This window comes from Hibiscus syriacus, unplaced genomic scaffold (assembly GCF_006381635.1).
Source record: "Hibiscus syriacus cultivar Baekdansim isolate YM2019G1 unplaced genomic scaffold, ASM638163v2 tig00110469_pilon, whole genome shotgun sequence".
In the NCBI taxonomy this organism is placed as follows: Eukaryota; Viridiplantae; Streptophyta; class Magnoliopsida; order Malvales; family Malvaceae; genus Hibiscus; species Hibiscus syriacus.
The window spans coordinates 1,262,708-1,285,213 of NW_024062751.1; the positions used below are offsets into that span (position 1 = coordinate 1,262,708).

Here is a 22,506-nt window from a genome sequence, read left to right on the forward strand (position 1 = left end):
ATCAAGGGTTTAATCTTCACTTTTTCGTCATTATGCAGACCAAGTTTATGAAGTCGAAGAGAGAAAGAAACAATGGAGGACGTGACCAAGAGAAGGTGTAGCAGTAGTAGTAGTGGACGTAATGGTCATAATTCGAGAACGTGTGACGAGAAGAAAGAATCTGTGAAGCTTTTTGGTGTGAATATAGCAGCAATGGATCAAAATCAAGAATGTTTGAAAAAGAAAGTTTTTTTGCGTGGGAAATCCGCAGTTTGATGCAGAAAACCCTAACAAAAACAGAACCGCCCATAAAACTGGAAGAGGGAAGCCATGGACGGAAGAGGAGCATATAATGTTCTTGGCAGGTTTAAGAAAGCTGGGGAAAGGTGGTTGGAAAGGAATTTCAAAGGACTTCAGTTCAAGTTGCAAGCCATGCACAAAAATATTTTCTCAGGCAGCAACGAGACAAGAAAAAACTCAGGCAAAGCTTATTTGCATGCCTTTTCAACAATCTGAATCCAATTCTGTATATATTCTTAATCTCTCTCTTGCATGTTCTTTTCAACAAGAGTAACATATATGTAAGTCTAAATTTATGTATGTATGTATAGGTAATTTGTTCAAGTTGATGACTAGAGTTTCATGGTTTAAATTCACAGTACGAATGTCCTTGGGGTTCACCTGTAGAAGGGAATTCATCTCAGATTGTGAACCAATTTTCTCCGCCGATGATTGAATTTCCTATTTTACTGACTAGTAATCAAACGATTCGACCCATGGTAAGAAACTATCTGCAGTTCATTTTTTCCTCTAGTATACCAGATTTCCAGAGACAGATAACCTCGCAAGTTAATGTTTTAACAGGCAGAAGTAACTTGTAACATGATGCAATCTCCAGCAGTTGGAGCGGTAGCTGTCGGCGCACCAGCTGATCAAGCTTCGCCGGTGTCAGTTCGGGACAACATGTTTGGAGCATGCCCTGGTGCTTCATCAACAGAGGAAGATCATTTGGAGATCAAGATTGCTACCCCTAAACCAACAGAATGCATAACTATTTAACAATTTCGAGGATTCATTAGGGTGATTTGAAAAACACAAAATTGTCATTTATTATAAATAAGTCCCAATATTGTCCAGTTTTAAACAATAGTTTCAAACACATTGACCAATACATGATTCAGAATGTTTTGGTGCCTACTCTTCCATGGAATTACAGGCCATTATAATAAACTGTAAAAGAATTAAAAGTTCATTCAGCCATTGCCAAACATTGTTGAAGTTCTCCAACACTCTTACAAACTTATACTTAAATGTACTTATATCAACGTATTCGAACACGAACAAATGTACTTGTATCAACAGAAAAATATGATTTTAGTGTTGCATGCCAAACTAAATTGAAATGCAATGCCAAAACAATCGTTTACTGTTGCATTTAGTTCTACAGAGCAGATAATTATCACCAACAGTACCTAATTCTACCCTATTTAGTGATATTTCTTAAACCTTTTATGCTTTTAGAGTTCGGTTTGTTTCTCTTTCAGAAATGCAGTCAATCGAACATGTTTTTTTTTATCAGAGTTTTCTCTAATCTTACATAACTCCTTTTGTTTGTTGTCTGTATGGATTTTTTCACCATAAAAAAGTTAAATCTGTTCAATGAAGAATACTCTAAAATCTAAGTAGCTTCCTTGAAAGAAATTGGAAGACCTATGAAACTACTTGAAACTTGGCCATTTCGTTACACTGCAACGTTCTACACAATTGCTTATCAAAGGTTACAATCTTAGCAGCAGGACGGACCTAGAAATTTATGTTAGAGGTACGAATTTAAGAAATTATATTAGAAATTTAAAGATTGTGAAATTAGATAATCAATGGACAATACAAAGAAAATACATAAAATATAAGATAATTTAAAATTTATAGAGATACGACCTCATCTCCAGCAACCCCTTGGTCCATCCCTGCTTAAGCTTAACTCATTGGCTCAGCACAAGACCCTTATGTAAGGAGTGTCAGATTTGATTCCTTTTTTCTCTCAAGTAGAATTCATTTATTTTCTTTGATGTTATTCAGATTAATAAAGTGTGTTAACATATGGCATCACCCAATTGGTTTGAATAAAATTATTAGAAATGACACATGGACTGTTGTAGGGGGCGAGTCATGATTCTAATTCAAGTGGACAGTGTATAACTAACGATAGAAATGCGAAGGACAAAACTAAAATAAACCATGGGGGACAAAATCAAAATAAACCAAAATTTGAACGTCTGAATTCATGTTTTCCATATATATTTTTAATAATAAAAAATTGGGTGTGGTTTACACTTTTTCTATTTACGTTGGTAACCTCATTTTAGAAATAAGAATAAAAACACCTTTATTTAGAAATTAAGATAATAGAACATCTTATTATAGGAACAGTCAGCATATAGTACAGAAAAGTTTAATTCATGGTATAATGATAAACTTGACCCTAATAAAGGCGTGAAAGAAGTTTAGAGAGAACATTATATGGAACTTGGAAAACAAAAGACAAACATGCGAAGTTTGTTACTTGAAAAAAAAAACATGCAAATCAGTTTCAACTCATTATGGACCCTAAGTTTGCCTAAATAGCATGTGCTCCTATTTAAGCGTATAGGTCCCTGGAGCAGCTACGAAACTCCATGAATTCTTCTCTCCGCCAAGCAAAAAAACCAAACATAAACGAAAGCTGTCTTATAAGACACAGCTAAGCTAACACAGAGAAAACCAGACAAACCAGAAAAAAATGGCAGAACCGGTGACCAACGAAGCCAAAGACACTGTTCCCAGGGTCATATGTTTCTTGTCTTCTTTGTTGGAAAGAGTAGCGGAGTCCAATGATCGTTGCCGGTTGTTTCAGTTGCAGAAGATGTCGTTTTTTCATGGCACTACGAGGCCTACTATTTCCATCAGAAGCTATCTCGAGAGGATCTTTAAATACGCAAACTGTAGCCCTTCCTGTTTTGTGGTTGCCTATGTTTATCTTGATCGGTTCGTGCAGATGCAGCCATCTTTGCCTATCGATTCTTACAATGTACATAGGTTGCTCATCACCAGTGTCTTGGTTTCCGCCAAATTCATGGATGACATGTAAGTTTAAAGCTATGATTCCTGGAAAAATAACTTTGTGGTTCATTTTGTTTGCTCGCCTGGTTTTGGTCTGGGTTTTCATGTTTGAAGATTAAACATTTTGTATGTGCCATGGATCTTTCAATTTTCAACTTCAAAATCCATGATTTTGATGTTTGATTGAGCTTGCAAACCTTGTTTATTTGTGCTGATATTTCCTTACCTGCAAGATTTCAAGCAGGCATGTGAGAACATGAAAATCTTACAGCCATGTGAGATAACACATCATTTCTGACCAGACAACGTTATCCTGGATGTGCTGGTGTTGTCTATATCAACCATGGCACGCCTGTAAATTCCCCATAAAATTTTAAGAGCTTATGAATATGACAGCTCAATAAGGCCATGCAATCAGTATTTAATTATTGGCTTAAGATCCTCAATTCATTTCACAGGCAATTATAGCAGCTGTTTTAACTGTCATTTTTTTTTACTTTTTGAACTGTACTCATAAGCAATTAAACCCTTTTTTTCAGGCATTACAACAATGCTTACTATGCCAAGGTGGGTGGAATCAGCACAGCAGAGATGAACCTTCTTGAATTGGACTTTTTATTTGGTTTGAGCTGCCAATTGAATGTGACACCTACAACTTTCCACACTTACTGTACTTCTCTACAAAGGGAAATGTGGATGCAAATTCAATCCCCTCTACAACATTTCCCTCAACCTGTTAGGATCCATTGTTGTTTAAATGAAGATGAATCCAACCATCACCAGCACCTTGCTGTTTAGGCCATTGTTCTTGTGGTGTTTATTATAGACAAGGCCATTGATGTTGTGTTTAATGACCCCAAAAATGAAGATGTTGGCTCCAGCACTTTGATTTCTGACAAGTCAAAAATCTGATTTGGGTTTCTCTTCTTTTCTGTCAATGTGCTGTAAGAACATTCCAAACCTCATTTCTTGTGGTTTAGTCATAGTTAACCGCAGTTTACCTTAATTTAGCGCAATTATAGTTGAGAGTTTTGTGCTTACAGTCTGGCCAACATATATGTATGCATGTATGGATAGATGGATGGATATCCAAATCTTTTACATTTTGAGTTATTTCATTAAAAATGCATTATTCCAATAAAAAGCTGATAAAACTCATTCGGAGATTACAATGGTGGGTCTGGCACATGGTTTTGATGTTATGAAAAGCTCGAGTCATGTACCTCTTTAGCTCCTTGTTCACTTTATCTTCATCCCACATGAAACCTTGAATGTTCTGCCAAATCGAATGAAAAATGATTAAAACACGCTGTAGTATTTAGTTAGATCGACCCGCTGAACTGTTCTTTTCTCTCGAAATAGGATGATCAATTCTTTCCCTCAGAACTTTAATTGAGAGTTTCCTGTCTCACGCAGATTAAGAAAGCAGTGCAGAACAAAATAAGATTTATTACCTGAACCCACTCGAAGTAGCTGATGGTCACCCCTCCTGCATTTGCATATATGTCGGGCATCATTATCACTCCTTTCTTTGATAGAATCTGCATTAATGGAGTCTCGTACCTGAACTTAGCTTTGATCTTTGGAAGCAGAAAAGAAGGGGGAAATATACCTCATCTGCTTCCGGATCAGTAGGATGGTTTGCCGCCTCTATTATGAACTTCTCCTTAACATCCTCAGCGTTTTCCCTTCAAAGGAAATGAAACCAAGCTATAATAAAAGAGCTGGAAATGTTAACGTAACATGCAACACTCCACCTAAAGCACATGAGACAAGAACATCACATTCGTGTACAAGCAGTTCATTCGGATCCAAGGAATCTCCCCCACTGAACCCTTTCAAACTTCCAGTAGCTTCTTTATACTTCAACAGCTCCAGTATATTGATTCCATTTGGATTCTTAACAGCACCTCACGGCAATAACCTTACAACCCCTCTCATGTATGAGCCTTGCCACCCAAGATCCAACATTACCGAAACCCTATAAGGATGTCAACAATATAAGCATTAACAAAAGTTTTGGAGCATCTGAACGGAAAGGGAATTTTAACAATCTATGAATTTCGTGTCAACTCTACCTGAATAACAGAGGTCAAACCCTTAACTGCCTTCCAATATTCAGCGAGCAAAGCTTCAGTAGCATATACAACGCCACACCCGGTTGCAGCTTCCCTGCCTAGTGAACCACCTAGATCCTAAAATCCTCAATATAAGAATACTAGAATTTGTTATTCTATGCAGTCAATGACATCTTTATCAACAGATTACAAGCTTTGGATTTCGGTCTTTGACACTTACTATCAGCTTTCCTGTAACAACAGCCGGCGAGTGTCCATGAAACTTAGAGTACTCATCCAAAATCCATGCCATAGTCTACATATAAACTTAAGAAAGTAAACTAAATGAAGTAAAACAAAGAAGTTAATATAAAATAGAACATCATAAGGAGTACATTATAACTTGTGCATTAGTTCTCATGTCTGGTGCAGGAACATCTGTATGTATAGCAATGAGATCATGGATCTTTTGAGTGAAGATGCGAGTTAGGCTTTCCAACTCGCTCTTACTTAATTCCTTAGGATAGCATCTTATGCCGCCTTTTGAGCCACCATAGGGAATGTCTGCAACCGCAGTCTTCCAGGTCATTAGTTGAGCCAGTGCATTCACTTCATCAAGATCAACCTTTAAACAAACATCGATTGAGATGTAAGATCAAAACATATATGCATAGTTAAACTGCACATCTTTAACTATTGCAAGAGTTAGCTTTTCCATTATCGTAATTATGGGATTCAAATCAAAGAATATCAACAAATTGTTAAAAGAAAACGTGTTAACCTCAGGATGATATCTGATTCCTATTTTCATGGGACCACGAGAATTATCATGCTGTATTCTGAATCCAACGTATGATACCAAGGTTCCATCGTCCTTTGGAATCGTGCATTCCGCCTGATTATAAAGAAACACCAATCAAAACATTAACATTCCAAAATCTCAGAAGAGAAAAGAAAAAAGATTTCCATCAACAATTAAATGAAAAAAAAAAAGAGATTTTTCCTGCAATACCTTGATCTCCCAAAAAGGGATCAAAAGAGACTTCTCAAGCTTGGAGTCTAATCCAAGTAACCGAGACGCCAGGCGGAAATTACGGCTAGTTCCAGCAAGAGCATTCACGGCTACCTATTGAAACCTCAAAGAACAAGGGATGCCCAGAAACGGGAACGATGAAAAGATCAAAGGGAAACAACATTTTGAGCCTTAAAACAAGGAAACGTAACAAGTTTTTGAGTTAGTTGAACACAAGAGAGAAAAATATTGTTTCTTTCAATGGAAGAAAGTGGACATATCATACATTTCGGGAAGGTCTCTAAGAGATAACAGAGGGTAAAAGAAGAGAATGGAAACAAGGTACTGAGCGGATCCAAATCAAAAATCTTATGAAATAGAATTAGTAGCTCCTAAAGGCCAAATTTAACAACTTTAATTTAGCAGATAGCAATTGGAATAAAGCTTTTACTTATAGGGAGGAAAGGCCAAAACCTACTTTTTCCGGTTTTTTTCTGTCGTGTATGATCTATCCTAAAGATGGGCCCATGTAAATGTATATTTATATTCTTATTTTGGGTAAAGTACCTAGACAGTAATAACAATCTGATAGTTAAGTAAATTTGTATAATTACACTTTTGATTTTCATTACTTACTCATTCTATTAATTTATTTCAAATTTTAATTTAAGTAAAAAAATTAATTCACCAATTAGACGATGAGATTTGTTGTTTAATGTTAGTGAAAGAAGGGTACTGAACATGGAGCGTTGGAGTGGAGGGTGAGTGTACTAACCAATGGGACCAAATCATCAAACAGCAAAATCATAGCAACGCATCTTATTAAAGGAAAGTATGTGAAGTGAAGAATTAACGAGCTGGAATAGGTTGGGAGCCCACCGCTCCAGCTGATCTTGTATGATTCTTCTTAAGTTGATGCATTGGCCAGGCTTGAACTTCTACTCGAGTTGGAAGAACAGAAAAAATATATGCTTCTTCTTGACTACAAAGTAGTTGCTGATGTTGCTGCTTGCAGAAAAGCAGGCTTTATGATATTGGTGAGGATGTTGTATCTTTGAAACATTTATTCGGACATCTCCACAGTGGGTCCTTTAATATGTTTCCAAAGACATCACAATTACATTGTCGCCAGACAAGTTTTGCGTTTATTTAATGCTTTTAAAAACGCGATCATTGATGTTTCTCTAACTCCAGCTCTTGGATAAACAGTTTGGTTATCACTTTAAACCTCAAAACAAAAGCTAATCCCATACAAATCCTAATATTGCATTAACTCTCTGGAAAACTAAAGCAACAGGAAACAACAGAGAGGATTAAATCGTAGTTTCTACGAGTTCTTAATTATATTTCAGAACACTAGCATCTCCTACTCATTTATCACAGTTGAAGCAATGCGTAGGCAATTCTCGAATTAATGGATTCATCGCTCCTGCAAACTCACAATTTGAGAAAAATCTGCCTTCCATTTGATACGGGAACTGTAGTTTATCTTTCTCCATGTTATAGAACAACATGACCATTATAAACTTCAAGTAATAGTCTTCTCGAAATTGCTGGCTTCCGAGTCTAACAACACGTGATCCATCTTAATACGGCCTGTATCTCATTGGCCGCCTGAACCTTGGAAACCCCCTGAAAATGAGGTCAAGTGAGTTAATATATTCGATGACATGGTTACTTATCGGAAACTGCATTCAATTCTCTCGAGCACAGGGGTAAACAAAGTGTGATGCTGACGGATTAGAAAATCATGTAGATGATTCTGAAGTAATAGTTACCATGAAAATCAAATGACTTTACTAATACTTTTCACTTGTAAGCCATGAATGATTGAAAGAAAGTTTAAACATTACACAGACAACAAATGCTGGATAGCAGAGATCATATAGGTATAATTTCTGAGCATCATGTGATCTTTCCACTTTTTTTTTTTTTTGATAAAACCAAACGGATGCAACTGTTATTACTTGTAAATACCATTTGAGCATATGTTAAAAAAGTGAGCTTAATGTTATGATATGCAAAACAGAAAGGAAACTAGACAGTTCTAGTGATTAGCACCCAATCCTCGTGATTTTGGAAGCCTGGTAGGGACCAAAGGCATGACGATGCCTTGTGAATCCTTGCCCAACCCCATACCTTCTACAAAACCCATCTTGGCCATCATCTTGGATCCAAAACCTTTGGTGTACTTTTCAAAACATCCGAAAGAGTTATTATGCTGACCCCTCGATGAGTTGCCAAAACTTTTGATACGGTTTACAGAAGCTCCACCGGGTTTATTATGATGTACCCTCTCTGAGTCACTGCTTGTGCTGGTGAAATTCACACCCAACCCAAGGGATTTAGGCCGCTGTACGGCTTCAATGGGCTGTGCCATGCCTTGACCATCTTTTCCCAATCCTCCACCTTCAACAAATCCCATTTTAGCCATCATTTTGGATCCAAAACCCTTTGTATGTCCCTCGAAGGCCCCAATTTGAGCTGATCTGACAATACCCTTATGTTCATAACTTTCTAATGTACCCTCGGGATCTGTAGTTCTGACCTCATCAGTTTCCGATATCATGATCCCACTTGATACAAATGAGACAGGTTGATTAGAATATGGGACCTTTTTTCCATTTATTTTTTTCTCACTTGATCCACAGAATTTACTTGAACTGGCTTTCTTAGAGCCACTTCCTTTAGCAGCCTTCTTTGCTCTTGTTCTGCATGCTGCATCCAATGCCTTCCAATAAAACCCTTCATTAACAGCAAAGTTCGCATCCTCATCACTGGCTCCAATTAGCTTTTCCAGGCGAAGTTTGTCACTGGAAGATGGCATGGAAGTGTATCGTGTATGTGTTACTGTCACGAATCTTTCCACTTCCAAGCATCTAATTCCCAAAAAAGAATGAGACCCTTACATAAAAGTAAACCCAACAAATTATCTTTTTTTCTTTCATTTCTAACAACGAAACAAAGCAAGCACACTTTCATGCTTACCCATAGCCATATGGAGGATAGAAAACAGGACCAGGAATGAAAGGCCTTCGGGAGCGGAACCTTCCTCGATACTGTTTCATTCCAGGAACATTTGTCCGTTTAGCAGAGACCTGTGAATAACCGAAACACACTTTAATTACCATGTTGTTTATTCATGAGCATCCACACATATATGATTATAAACCTTCAACTGACGACCATGCAATTCCGTTTCATTTAACAGTTGAGCATTTTGAACAGCATCAATTTCAACAAATTCGACGTAAGCAAATCCTTTAGGTTGACCAAACTTATCAGTCAAGATTGTAACTCTGTTCACTGTTCCACAGGATTGAAAATGTTGTTGAACTTCCTCAGGTGTACATGCATAGTCTACCTGTTGTGACAAAGATATATAAAGAAAGGAAAACAAAAGTTAGCCAAGATCCAGATCATTTGTTCACAAGCATGGAAAAATTGTTTAGTTATACTTCATTGAGATCACTTGTTAATTGTACATTGAAACAAGTAAGGACTTACTTAAAGAAGAAAAACAACATTTAACACAAACTATATTGATATTTCATCCGAGTAATTTCTAACAGATCAAATTTGTTCGAACCACATTTAACTTGACATCAGTACAATACTAAGACATGATTTTCCTTGCAATCACATGCACATAAAAAGCCATTCTCAAGCTACACCGTATGCAAAAAGGATAAAACCAAATAGGAACAAAGAGGCAAAACTATTCCCATATCCTTATGCCAAACAAGAATCATACTTTCAGATTATAAGTGAATTTTTATCATAAAGAATTAATCGAACAGAAGGTAAGGCGTATGAGGCAATATGACCAACTAAACATTTTAAAAATAAATAAAAGAAAGCATATGAAAGGGATGATAAACCTTACATTACCAACATAAATTGAGCGGGAATCCACTTCCTCCTTTTCAGCTTGATTTGCAGAAGCACTTGAGGAATCTACATAGGCATCCAGGAAAATAAAGTAAAAACAAACCAGTTTACTAGTATTAACAATTCATACACAAAACACTCCGTAATTAAAAAAAAGGAATTCAAATCAGTAAAATTAAGCAGATACTCTCTTTCTCGAACAAGAAATGTATATCACAATCAAAGTCAAATTTTGTAAAAAAAATAGAGGAATATATATACATATATAAACAACCTTGGGCAGTGCCCATCTCCTTCTCAACTTTAGCCTGCATTTCACGTAAAGCCCCCGCCTCTTCCTCGATCTCCCTAAGTCTTCTTTTCATGTCTTCCAAGTCCTAAAATGTCAACAAACAAGCAAACATGTTATTCATCAGAGAAAAAGCTAAGATAAAAGCTAGGGAAAAGGGAAAAAAGATAAAATAAAAGAAAGGGGGCAACTTTGGAGTTGGGATTGGGATCTTGGTCGTTGGCTTCGTAATCCTCAGCTCCACCAGACATGTCCACCTCCACCTCAGCATCCATCTCTCCTTCCTCTTCAGGGATCTCCCCTCAGTACACCTCGTGCTCTTGCTCTTCGTATTGATCCATAATAGTCAAACTGGGGGTTTGGAATTAGGGTTTTACTCTTTTGTTCTGGATTTGGGGAAGACAAGATTCGGTGCTCGGCACTTGGGGAGATGGGACTGTGATGTTTGCCTTCGATGGATATGTATATTTTGATATACTATGATGGTCATCGGTCGGATGGGTCGGATTTTTGGTCCACTCTACTCAACCCGAGAATAAGGGAATCTTCCCCTGAGATTTAATCTGATCCGACCAAAATAAGGTTTTCTCTAACTTAAATATATGAATTCAAAACTCGACCCGAAATAATAAAAATTTATTTTTATTCAATAAAAATAGTGACTTAATTGAAAAAATTTTATAGAGATATTATTGTAATTATTTCTAAATATAAGGTAAAATTATATTTTTTCGGGTTGAATCGGGTCGGGTATTTTCACCCTAAACCCAAACCCAACCCAATTCGACCTAAATTTTTTTAAAAAATATGACCCGATCGGATCAGGTCGAAACCCGTCGAGTTCGGGTTAAGTGGCCATCCTATGATCTACTAGGGTAAATTTTGCTTTAAAGTCTTCTAATTCAATTCATATTTTAATAGTAATAATATCACTTAAAATAAAATAAATTAAAATGAATTAATGGCCAAATTGACAAATATGCTTCCTCCTTGCGTTGATATATGTCTTCATGATGTTTCTTTAATGAAGCTTTTTCATTTTGTATTATTAAAATTTGTGAAAATTTTAAATTTTTAATTCCAAAAATAAATTCAAAATTCTTAGACTTTAACTTCAACCTAATTATTTTTTTCTCGTTACCTTTGCACTATAAGATGTAGGGTGGAGATCACAATTCTTTTAGGACTTTTTGATAAGTTATAATTATATTATATATTGTATTAATTCTTTTATATTTTAATGACCTAAATTTTCTATAAGTCTATTTTTGTTAGAAAAATTTAAGAGTTAAATTGATATTTCAGTTGCTGAAAGTGTAGGTCCTCGTTTCGAAGAGGCATGGGCTGATGAAACAGATTCCCAGGCAGTACGTAATGGGGGCAGTTGAGCATGTTGCAATTTGTCAACACTTCTAATGCTTTGGAGGAAGTTAGTTTGGCGCACGTGGTTCCTATAGTGGAATTGTGTGCTGGTTTCGATGGTAAAACATTAGAGGTGTCGACTTCGCCTACGGATGGATTTAACAACAAGGTTGCGCATGATGAAATTTGCCAGAGGATTGGCAATTTTCATGCTTTGGAGGATTTTAGTAAGGCGCACGTGGGTCCTATGGTTGATTCTGTAGGACCAAAGATCAATGAAAGTGGTGGGCTTATGGCACTACATAGAGATTTGGTAATGGAACTATCCCAAAAGCCTAACCACGTTTTTCCCATTTCTCAAGATAATATTTTTTTCAAAAGCTGGCAAAGGGTTGGACGTGAATGCAAACAGTAGTGCATGCACTAGCAACGTTTTGAAAAGAAAAATGAAGCACTTGAGGAGGCTAAAGCGGACTCAAGCTGTCAGAAGAGGTGCGGTTGTTCGAGGTATCTCTGCGAGGGAGAACCCAGCTCTTCGGAGGGAGCTTGAATTCGGCTGATCAGATTTTTGAATCAGCTTTGGTTCTGTTAGGTGTTAGGGATTTCGCTTTGGCCCTCGATGCGCCCGAGTGCTTCAAGTTTTTTCTGTTCGTAGCCCCGGAACTTTTATTGTATGGTTGGTGCTGAAAGGGTTTTGTTTCTAACCGTTTACATCATTGGTTTTCTCCTTTGATTCTGTCTGCTATTTCTTCTTTGATTTGCGGGTGGTCTAGCTTGAAGCTTCGGTTTCCTTGTCTGGTATCTGTTTTCCAGCAGCTCGGGTGGTTGTCAAAGCTTATCTTTGTGGATATTCCTTAAATAGGGAGGATCCACCAAAGATAAGTTAAAAGATGATTGGGTCAGCTGAGTTGATTCGTGTAGTCTTTGCTCTCTGGTAATATGCTTCGGTCCTTGGACAAGTCTGTTGGCAGTTAGTTTTTCAGCATGTGTGGTTCTCCATGACTCAGGGTTAGTCTTCGTTTAAGTTCTGGTTGTGTTTGATGTGTTGGCTCGTTACGGTTATACCGTCGGTGTTCGATCTCTTTCTTTTTAATAGTTTGTTTGTGTTGAATTTCTTGAATTAGTGTTGGGTTTGTTGTAGGAGTGGAGTATGGTATCTGTGTTGTTACATATTTGTGTTTTTTATTACCGCCTCAAGGCACACTCTTTTTACTCCGCTTAGGATTAGGGAGGTTTTTTAATGAGGTTCTTGAGGTGGTATACTTTGTAATCATTCTTAATACAAAATACTCTCTTTAAAAAAAACCCTTTTTAATAGAGCGCCACACCATCAAATTAAGAAGAATTAACGACTCACTGATCAAAATATAACAATCGATGATATAAATGACCAAAAATAAATAAATCGATAATGTATGTGATTAAAACATAAGTCCTTTGAATTTGATGAACAAGAGTATACAAATATAAAAGAAAAATGATTAATTCAATAGTTTACCCCAAATAATTAATGAACAAAAGTATACAAATATAAAAGAAAAATGATTAATTCAATAATTTACCCCAAATAATTAATGAAGGAGGTACACAAATTAGAGGGTGAAGAGTACAGGTAGTCTAAATTTAAGGTGCTTTTACTTTACTTGTTTTATATCGGAGTCATTAAATTTTAATATTGCTTTAATTAAGGTTATTATCGTCATGTGATATGCTTATGTGCATTTTTCTTTAATAAATTAGTATCTTCTGATAAGATGATAATTCATTATATAATTTTACTAATGAAATATATATAGATCATGATGTGATTAAAACCTAAAATTCCTAAAGAGAGCCTAAATTTAATCATAAGATTATCAATTATTATTATTATCATTATTTTAATAAAATATTATTTAAGTTAGATTTATAATTAAAATTAATTTTATTAATTTTATTTTATAAAAGTATATTAATTGTAATATAAATTACTAAATGATATGATAATATATTTTTATTCGAATATCGTGTGTAGAGGGATCACCTTAAACTAGTATCGGTTTGAATTACGTAGTAAGCTTAATGGTGCATACAAGAACTAATGACAGGCAGAGCGAGGAACACTCCAAATCTCATGTTTATAGATTTTTTCTTCACAAATTTATCTTATAAATTAGAGTCACGTAGAAAATAAACACAATATCAACCATAAAAAAATAAAACAAAAATTACAAGGAAAAAAAAAGAATCAAAAACGTGGAGTTTATGAAGCAATCTGCATGGTTTTTCTCTTTGTTCCGGTTGTTTAGTCGCAGAGTGCACAGAAACCCGCAGGGTAAATCCCAAGTAAATGATTGGTTCAGTAGTGTTATCAAGCCTCTCATCAAAGGGCTGGCACTTTAGACCTGACTTGGGAAAGGTCGAGACTGAACCTAAAATCATAAAGGTTAAGCAAGGTGGCGGTGGAGATTTCGCTACAGTAATGAAAGCCATTGACAGCGTTCCAGCCGGTAACAGCCAAGAGAAAAATCACAATTCCTCGAGACAAGCCTTATGTTACGTTGTTGGGAGACTCCAAAAACATGCCCAATTTGATGTTTGATGCCACCGTCAAGGAGTACGGAATTGTAGGCAGCGCCACTCTTACTACATTGTCTAATTACTTTGTGGGTGCTTATCTCACCATAGCGGTAAGCTCGAATTTAACCTACACGTATCGTTATATTTTGACTTAATTTATAATTGATATTTAAATTTTAGGGTAAACTACATTTTAGTACCTAAACAATCCGTTTTAATACCTAAACTTTCAATTTTTTCAAAACTATACGTAACATTTAGTTTTTGTTTCATTTACAACCCTTGTTCAAAGCTTAATGTTAAGTTTTAAAAAAAATTTAAAGTTTAGGTGTTAAAACGAGCCAAAATTGATAGTTTAGGTACTAAACGTGTCAAGTTTTTAACGGGCAGTTACTAAAATGAAACAAAAAACTAAATGTTAGGTATGGTCTTCAAAAACTTAAAAGTTTATGTACTAAAACAGACCAAAATTGATAGTTTAAGTACAAAACGCGTAGTTTACCCTATATTTTATAGAGATATTTGAGATATTCTAAATTTTGAAATAAATATCAAATTTTAGTATAAATGAGATATCATGTAGTTGTATCCTTGGTTAGTGGTTGAATGTATATATTATCTAGGGTGTACATTGAAATCCGAATTTCTTTAAACTAATTGTTTATTTTATTGATGGTGTCCAACCTGAATTTTTTTGTATCGGTCCATATGAAAATTTCTATTATTAATACATATATGCATATCTTGGAAAATATTTTTGGATCCGCCAATGCCCTTGTTTATAATGCATTATTATTCTTGTAACCTGTAAAAATAGAAAATGCCGAACCACATTAAATTTATCTTTTACACATATATTATTTTTATATTGATATCGCTTTATCTATTTTTTCAACTTATAACTTATTGACACATGTTCTTCCTTGAATTGAATACATTGTTAACTTTCATTAATTTGTTGACAATTATATAGAGAACAGTGCTCCAAAGCATGATGGGAAAAGGGCAGGAGCACAAGCGGTTGCCTTGAGAGTATCCGGCGACAGATCGGCATTTTATGGCTGCAACAAATTCAGTTTTCAGGATACATTGTGCGATGACAGGGGGAACCACTTCTTCAAGGATTGCTATATTCGAGGCACCGTTGATTTCATTTTGGAAGTGGGGAATCTTTATATCTGGTTGGTATACATTTAAACAACACATGAAATACTATATATATATATGCCGGATTTTGATTGGAAAAGTGGGATGCAGGACTCGGAAATATTTGTAGAAATAGATCCGAAACTCACAGTAATCACGGCACAAGCTAGAGAAAGTTCATCGGAGGACATTGGGTACTCCTTTGTGCACGGAAAAATCACCGGAACGGCAAATGGTTCGTTTTTGGTGAGGGCATGGAAGAGCAGTCCGAGAGTTGTTTATGTATATACTAAAATGACCAACGTTGTGAATCCTGCTGGATGGTCTCATGAAATACAACCAGAAAGAGCCAAGTAAGCTGGTGGTGAATGTTGATAGTACACACTAATCTTATTGATTAGCTATGATAATGGTAAATTTTTTTTTTTGCAGAACTGTTTACCATGGAGAATACAAGTGGACCGGTGTAGGCGCATATTCCAGTGGGCGGGAGCCATTCGCCAAGCAGCTAACTCAAAAGGAAGCCGAGCCATTCCTGTCGCTTGACTACGTTAATGCCACCAAATGGCTGCTTCCTGCCCCGAAGATCTGATTAATCCATGCCATGTTAATCAATTTTAGAGCTTGTTTCATTGTTAAACGGGTGGAAATAACTAGGCTTGTTTGTTTTTTTACTTTCATTTTCTTGCTATGGCTTGTAATATAACAGGTAGCCCATTTAATTAAGACCCAAAAACCAGTTTTTAAATTCTCTTAGTTTTTTTTTTTCTGTTGATAATGTTTTTGTCCTCCTAAAAATTGATAAGTTAACTCCCTATAAATTTTATAAGTTTGCCCATTAACATAAAATTTTGTGTCTATCTTTGTGTATTATTATTAGACTAAAAAGATTTTAAATGGATTCCAATTCATAATCGCTCCATGTTGTTAGGAAAAAAAAACAATAGCAGTAAAAAGAAATATTTGGATCAACACTATCAATTTTATTATTTCTAATTAATCAAACGATACATGGTTTGTGCTTGTGATAGGTTGTGGATTTGTTTTATTATTTCAAATTAGATTTTGACTTTGACATGAATGCATTCAATTATTGTTATTTTAAATAAATAATCACTTTTTAAAGGTTTTGATGCTCGTTAAATTTATTAAAAATTAGGAGTTAAATAAAAATATGAAAAATATTATTATGCTGTGAAATAAAAGAATTTCACTGGTTCGATCAATAGCTGTCATGCGTAATCGAGACAGAGAGATGCGTCTGCACTGGATTCCCCGAACAGAAAATGAAGCTGCTGATAAACTCACCAAGATGATCCCCCGAATGTGTCCCAGACGACCATCCCACTGGAATAAAGGAGAACTTGCTAGCTGATATAAGGGGAGTCATACCCCCAGTGCGTACGTAAACACCATTAGAAAGTCCTTTCACTTAAACTAATATGGTGAACATTTATATCTTTATTTTTTTCATATAAAAATATTGAACACATTCATGGGTCTAGCCACACTCATTCATGATTAACTCAAAAACAACTAAAATCTCAACATAATTAGAAGTGACATTAATTGTTTCCCACGACAATCGTTCCACGAAGGTCTCGAGTGAAGTCTTTGGCCATTGGTATGGTTGTGGTGAAGGGGACCTTGTTTGGTAAGATTGGTTTGACCTCGTGATTTGTACATAGATGAAATTAGGATGATCTCGCCATCCCGGATTGTATGTGTTGCTATGGGGATTATAGGTCCTTTGGGGAGTTCCCGAAAAGTTCCCCACGACATTCACATGTGCCTTGTTTCATCTTATATCGTCGGGCAACAATCGGTTGGGTGGCTTAGCATCATACAAATCTCGCATACTATGGCTGATTCGTTTTTTTGCAATAAGAGAATTAATGATTTTAGTTAATTTGTCGATTTTATTTTCAAGTGAAATAATACTTACCTCGTGAACCCGTCAGTTGGATTCACTCGATGCACCAAACTGTTAAGAGTTGGTTGTCATCGTTGAAATTAATTTCCTCGCTTGGTTTTGTGTAATGTTGACGAGAGCTCCCCTGTTATCAGAGTCGATCATTTTCATTTCCATCGGAAGCAACCCTTCGTAGAAATATCACAGAAGTGTATGTTCGGTCAATCCGTGTTGCGGACAACTCTTACATAGCTTCTTGAATCAATACCAATAGTCGCAAACCTTCCTCCACGTTAACCATAACAACATCCAGACCAACATCGACTTTTGGTTTTGAAACTTGTTTTGATTTGAAAATAAGCTCAGAAAACAGAGAGAGATATCCGAAGCGATTTAAGTGCTTTACAATTCTCACATTTGGAATTGAGCCATCGCTTTAGCCTTCGACTTTAAAGAAAATTAGCTAACCATGACAAAAGTCATACTTAGCATATTTGAAAATAAAAATAAAACAAAGAACTTTGAAAAAGAAAAGAAAAACTTTTATTAAAAACTAAAGAGAATAAGAAGAATAAATTCTCAGTTGTTAAGAGATGTGTTTTTTAGGCTTACCCTGAGAGGGTATATAGCCTTCAAAATCCTAAAAACAAGGTAAAGATAATCCTAAAATAAAGAAATAAATCCTAATGAAAATAATTAAAACAATTTAAACTAAAATACTAAAAACAATATAAGATAAATATAATAATATTTAAAATAATATCCTTAAACATGAGTTTAATTCAAATCCGAATTGCAGAAACGTGCGGCTGATCCATTCGTTCTTCTAAAAGCACTAACTGGACCTTCTAAAAGGTGCCGACATCATCATCTCGTAAGATGCATCATGTCCAAAGTCATGCCCACTAATCCAGCTTTGATTCTGAAAATAAAAAAGAAACTTTAAAATTATGTCATTTTAGTGCAATTTTCGGAATCTAGTGTCCTACACAAAAAATGAATCAAAACAGACAAATAAGCCACAAAAACCAATGATTAAGGAGCAATTTAAAAGTAAAATAATTACCAAATAAAGTACTTATCAAATTTCCCCTCACTTATTCAATGTCTGTCCTTACGCATTCTTCAATTAACACATCAAAATCACAAGTTGCCATCTTCAATTTCAATTTATTTCTCAAACTTCCAATCGAACCAAGTCTATCACAATTTTTGAATTCAAGTTACAATCAAGCAAAGACACAACTAAGAAAATTTAAAGCAAGCAAGATATCCCAATTAATTGCCAACTTCAATGAAACATGACTCAATACCTCACAAAGATTCATACATATCCGCTCAAAGTGTTTGGGGTAAATGAAATCGTTCAAACCGGAATTAATCAAAATATTATCATAGGCTTGAAATCCAATCAAGTGTCCACTACTAAAAGTGAACATAATGCAATAATGAAGGGGTCTTTAATTTGGGTTGTAACGTGACTAAGGTATGGGTAGGAAAAATGCCGAAAAGAAAGGTTTAAAATGCCAAAATAAGATATCAAAATAATTAGGAACAATCCACGAACTAACATGAAGCACAATGAAAAATAAAACAAGGAAAAAGAATAAATGAAAGGCAATTGAAACGATCGATTTTTCCTTCTTCTTCTTTTTTCATTTGAACAAAGTGTTTCTTTTTTTTTATGTTGAAATAGTGAACATTCTTTTTCGATTTTTTTTTTCATTTCCATTTTTTCATGGGAAAAGAGTGATACAAAATCTCAAATCTCGGCAAGGGTGTGAAAAGAGAGGGGAAATAAAAAGAAAGACTTCGGGTTTAATTTGGTGAGTTGAAAATCAAACAAAGGGAAATAGGTTCAAATATGATTCACTATTAGATATATAAATGGGCAGACTTTTTTTTTTGGAAAGGTGGGTTTATCCTAGGTGTCCTTATCACATTAAAACATTATGTCTTAAATATAATCTCGATATGCATTGTGATTACAAGTTCTAGAATATCATAATTAGTCCGACACACTCAAATCAAACAATGAGCAAGAAAGAAAATGTATGCTCGTTAGACTCGAATCTCACAAGAAAAGTTTATATACACTGCGTCAAGTTCATCTCTATCAACAAAAGCATGAAATATCAATACTAAGAAGAAAATCACCAGCTATACCAATCACCATCATGCAAATTAAATTCGATCAAAACATAGTCACAATCCAAAAGGAAGCAAGAGTATAAAGTAAATTTCAAGGTAAGCAACTAAAGATTCCAACACATCAATATCAGAACAACTTAATTACAAACAATCAAATAAGCAAGCGAAAAATTTGATAGCAAATTCTACCCCTTCACTTAGACCATATTGTCCCAATATGATTATTAAAGCACAAGAGAGGGAACAAAATTACTCCCCTGATTTAATGGCAATCACAACCACGGCCACGTCTAGACGAGCTATTAAAGAGTACAATGTCTAATCGAGAAGCCACCAGAAGATATATTAAAATTTTCTACAAAACAAAAATCAAGAATAGATCATTCCGAGATTTTATTCTAAAGGAAGTAGACTCAAGAAAATAACTCAATCAAGCTTTATACTTTTCATTTTTTTTCATTGTTCGAACCAAAAGTGTACTGCTGTTATTTTTTTAAACCAAAATTGTACTGCTATTTTTCACACTGCACTGTTCTGTTCGAACTTTTCTACACAGTTCGAAGCAAATTGTTTTTTTTCTGTACTATTTTTTGCTGCACTGCATTGTTCAAATCTGTTGTGCATTTTTCAGCACTGTTCGAACCAAATAAAAAAAATTTTGCACTGTCCAAACAGTGTATTTCGAAATTCTGCTTCCTTTTTTTCCCCGAATGATTATTCATTTTTTAATGCCACACAATCTCTTCACGCCTTGGGGTCGGGTTTTCGCCATTTTTTCACTTTCGGTTCGAACAATTCTTCATTCTATCTTGGTTAAAATTCAAGTAGGAATAATGGGGTACCTGAAAAATCAAAGAAAAATTAAAACAAAAATAAATCAGAAAAATAAAATTGAAAATAAAAATAAAAATTGAACAAACGGAAAATGAAAATAATAATAGGTTGCCTCCCATAAAGCATTCTTTTTAACGACGTTAGCTCGACAACCTGATTTTTTTTTCATAATGCGGGTTCCTTTAAATTGATTTCTTCGATTAGACCAACCGAAACATTTTCATAATATGGTTTCAATCTTTGACCATTAACTTTAAATCGAACTCCTGAGTTATTTTCAACTTCAACAACACCATGAGGAAATACTTGAGTCACTATAAATGGTCTGAGCCATTTTGGTTTGAGTTTTCCTGCAAAAAGTTTAAATTTAGAGTTAAATGGTAAAAACTTTTGACCGACATAACAAGTTTTAAAAGAAATTATACTATCGTGGAATTCTTTTGTTTCTTCTTTAAATATCCGAACACTATCATAGACGTTTATCTGAATTTCCTCAAGTTCTTGAATGTGTAATTTATGAGTTTCACCAACCGCATCCATGTCCATGTTACACTGTTTAACAACCATATATGCCCGATGTTCTAACTCGATCAGTAAATGACATGGTTTACAAAAAAAATCCGATATGGTGACATCCAATGAGACCTTTATAAGTAGTTTGATATGCCCAAAGTGTGTCAGTTAATTTTAAACTCCAGTCCTTTCTGTTCGGTTTAATAATGTTTTCAAGAATTGTTTTAATTTCCCGATTTGATACTTCATCCTGTCCATTTGTCTGTGGATGATAGGTTGTGGCAATTCTTTGATTCACTCAAAATTTCTTCATCAGTGATTCAATCACTCTGTTTTTGAAATGTGTTACTCTGTTGCTTATTATAGCATGTGGCGTGCTAAATATGGAAAAATAATTTTTTAAAAAGTTAACCGTAGTTTTAGCATCATTATTATGGTTAGCCTTAGCTTCCACCCATTTAGAAACATAATCTAAAGCCAAAATAATATAAGTATTTCCAAATGACGAAATAAAACGACGCATATAATCGGTTCCCCAAACATAAAAATTTCACAAACTTGTACAGGGTCAAGAGGCATTTCATTCCTACGACTTATATTACCTGTACGTTGATATCTCTCACAAGTTTTACAGAACAAATAAGAACCCTGGAAGATGTGAGGCAAAAAAATCGTATTCAAGAATTTTATGGGTTGTACGTTTTCGCCCAAAATGACCACCACAAGAGTAAGAGTGACCAAATTGTAAAATTGAATTTACCTCATTTTCAGTAATACATCGTCGAATTACCTGGTCCGAGCAGTGCTTCCATAAATAAGGATTATCCCAAATATAGTATCGGAATTCTCACTTAATTCGATTGATTTTAGCTCTCGGTAAATCTAATGATAACTTACCTGTGGCCAAATAATTGACCATGTCCGCAAACCATGGAGTTATGCTTTAAGCCACCATTAATTTTTCTTCAAGAAATTCTTTTCTAAGTGGCGGGTCAGATGTGGAAAGGAGAATTCAGCTTAAGCGATCAACTACCAAGTTTTCACACTCATTTTTGTCTTTAATTTCCAAGTTGAATTCTTCTAAAAGTAAGATCCATAGGATAAGCTTCGGTTTTGTTTTCTTTTTGTTCATCAAATACCTTAAAGCTGGATGATCAGAAAAAATAGTAATTTTAGTGCCAAGCAAATAAGATCTAAAATTTTCTAAAGCAAAAATTATAGCAAATTGAAGCAGGCCCTCGTCACAATATTGTTAGACAAGTGGAAATGTATAGGATTGTTTTCTTTTTATTCCTTTTTATGGCTTGTAATGTAACAGATAGCCGAGTTATATATAAAACATGAATCAGTTTTTACATGATTTATACACTTACAATATTTTTAAGAAAATAACTTCAGTGACCAAAAATGCCTTATATATACGATTTTAACCAACTTTTTTTTGGATTTGCCAAAATGACCAACTAAATCGCAATGCGATCGATAATTCGCAACGCGATCTCCGGTATCGCAAATCAGTTTCCAGATTCGTAACGCGATTCTGACTATCGCATTGCGATTTCACAAATTCGCGTTGCGATTTTCCTAATTCGCAATGCGAATATGTAAATCGTAACGCGATTACGTAAATCGCAATACGAATTAGGAAAATTGCAATGCGAATACGTAAATCGCAATGCGATTACGTATCGCATGCGATTAC

The 22,506-nt window shown here is 35.1% G+C and overlaps 3 protein-coding genes and 2 pseudogenes across 3 annotated transcripts; 3 read left to right on the plus strand and 2 right to left on the minus strand.

The window, feature by feature from the left end:
• Positions 1-72: 72 nt before the first annotated feature.
• On the plus strand, positions 73-1,038 carry LOC120127545 (transcription factor MYB1R1-like). The gene is made up of 4 exons (XM_039145419.1): positions 73-162; positions 251-505; positions 639-758; positions 844-1,038. The coding sequence occupies exons 1-4, from the start codon at positions 73-75 to the stop codon at positions 1,036-1,038; spliced, it is 660 nt and encodes a 219-aa protein (XP_039001350.1).
• A 1,668-nt stretch (positions 1,039-2,706) lies between these two features.
• LOC120127602 (cyclin-U4-1-like) lies at positions 2,707-3,891 on the plus strand. The gene is made up of 2 exons (XM_039145463.1): positions 2,707-3,102; positions 3,618-3,891. The coding sequence occupies exons 1-2, from the start codon at positions 2,759-2,761 to the stop codon at positions 3,874-3,876; spliced, it is 603 nt and encodes a 200-aa protein (XP_039001394.1). The 5' UTR covers positions 2,707-2,758; the 3' UTR covers positions 3,877-3,891.
• A 301-nt stretch (positions 3,892-4,192) lies between these two features.
• On the minus strand, positions 4,193-6,776 carry LOC120127546 (annotated as a pseudogene).
• Positions 6,777-7,326: 550 nt separating this feature from the next.
• Positions 7,327-10,762, minus strand: LOC120127565. Its single transcript, XM_039145431.1, has 7 exons — positions 10,519-10,762; positions 10,313-10,415; positions 10,034-10,104; positions 9,320-9,511; positions 9,136-9,245; positions 8,209-9,026; positions 7,327-7,779 (listed from the first exon to the last, which is right to left on the minus strand). The coding sequence occupies exons 1-7, from the start codon at positions 10,600-10,602 to the stop codon at positions 7,751-7,753; spliced, it is 1,407 nt and encodes a 468-aa protein (XP_039001362.1). The 5' UTR covers positions 10,603-10,762; the 3' UTR covers positions 7,327-7,750.
• Positions 10,763-13,933: 3,171 nt separating this feature from the next.
• Positions 13,934-15,986, plus strand: LOC120127547 (annotated as a pseudogene).
• The last annotated feature ends 6,520 nt before the right edge of the window (positions 15,987-22,506 follow it).

Bases quoted from the DNA above. Each gene is read 5' to 3' on its own strand.
- LOC120127602 (XM_039145463.1), top strand. From the start codon at position 2,759: ATGGCAGAACCGGTGACCAACGAAGCCAAAGACACTGTTCCCAGGGTC. The intron at 3,103-3,617 runs GTAAGTTTAAAG...CCTTTTTTTCAG, and splicing joins GCCAAATTCATGGATGACAT to GCATTACAACAATGCTTACT.
- LOC120127545 (XM_039145419.1), top strand. From the start codon at position 73: ATGGAGGACGTGACCAAGAGAAGGTGTAGCAGTAGTAGTAGTGGACGT. The intron at 163-250 runs GTGAAGCTTTTT...GGAAATCCGCAG, and splicing joins GTGACGAGAAGAAAGAATCT to TTTGATGCAGAAAACCCTAA. The intron at 759-843 runs GTAAGAAACTAT...ATGTTTTAACAG, and splicing joins ATCAAACGATTCGACCCATG to GCAGAAGTAACTTGTAACAT.
- LOC120127565 (XM_039145431.1), bottom strand. From the start codon at position 10,602: ATGGATGCTGAGGTGGAGGTGGACATGTCTGGTGGAGCTGAGGATTAC. The intron at 10,105-10,312 runs GTTGTTTATATA...ATGCCTATGTAG, and splicing joins GGAGATGGGCACTGCCCAAG to ATTCCTCAAGTGCTTCTGCA. The intron at 9,512-10,033 runs GTAAGGTTTATC...TTGTCACAACAG, and splicing joins GCTCAATTTATGTTGGTAAT to GTAGACTATGCATGTACACC.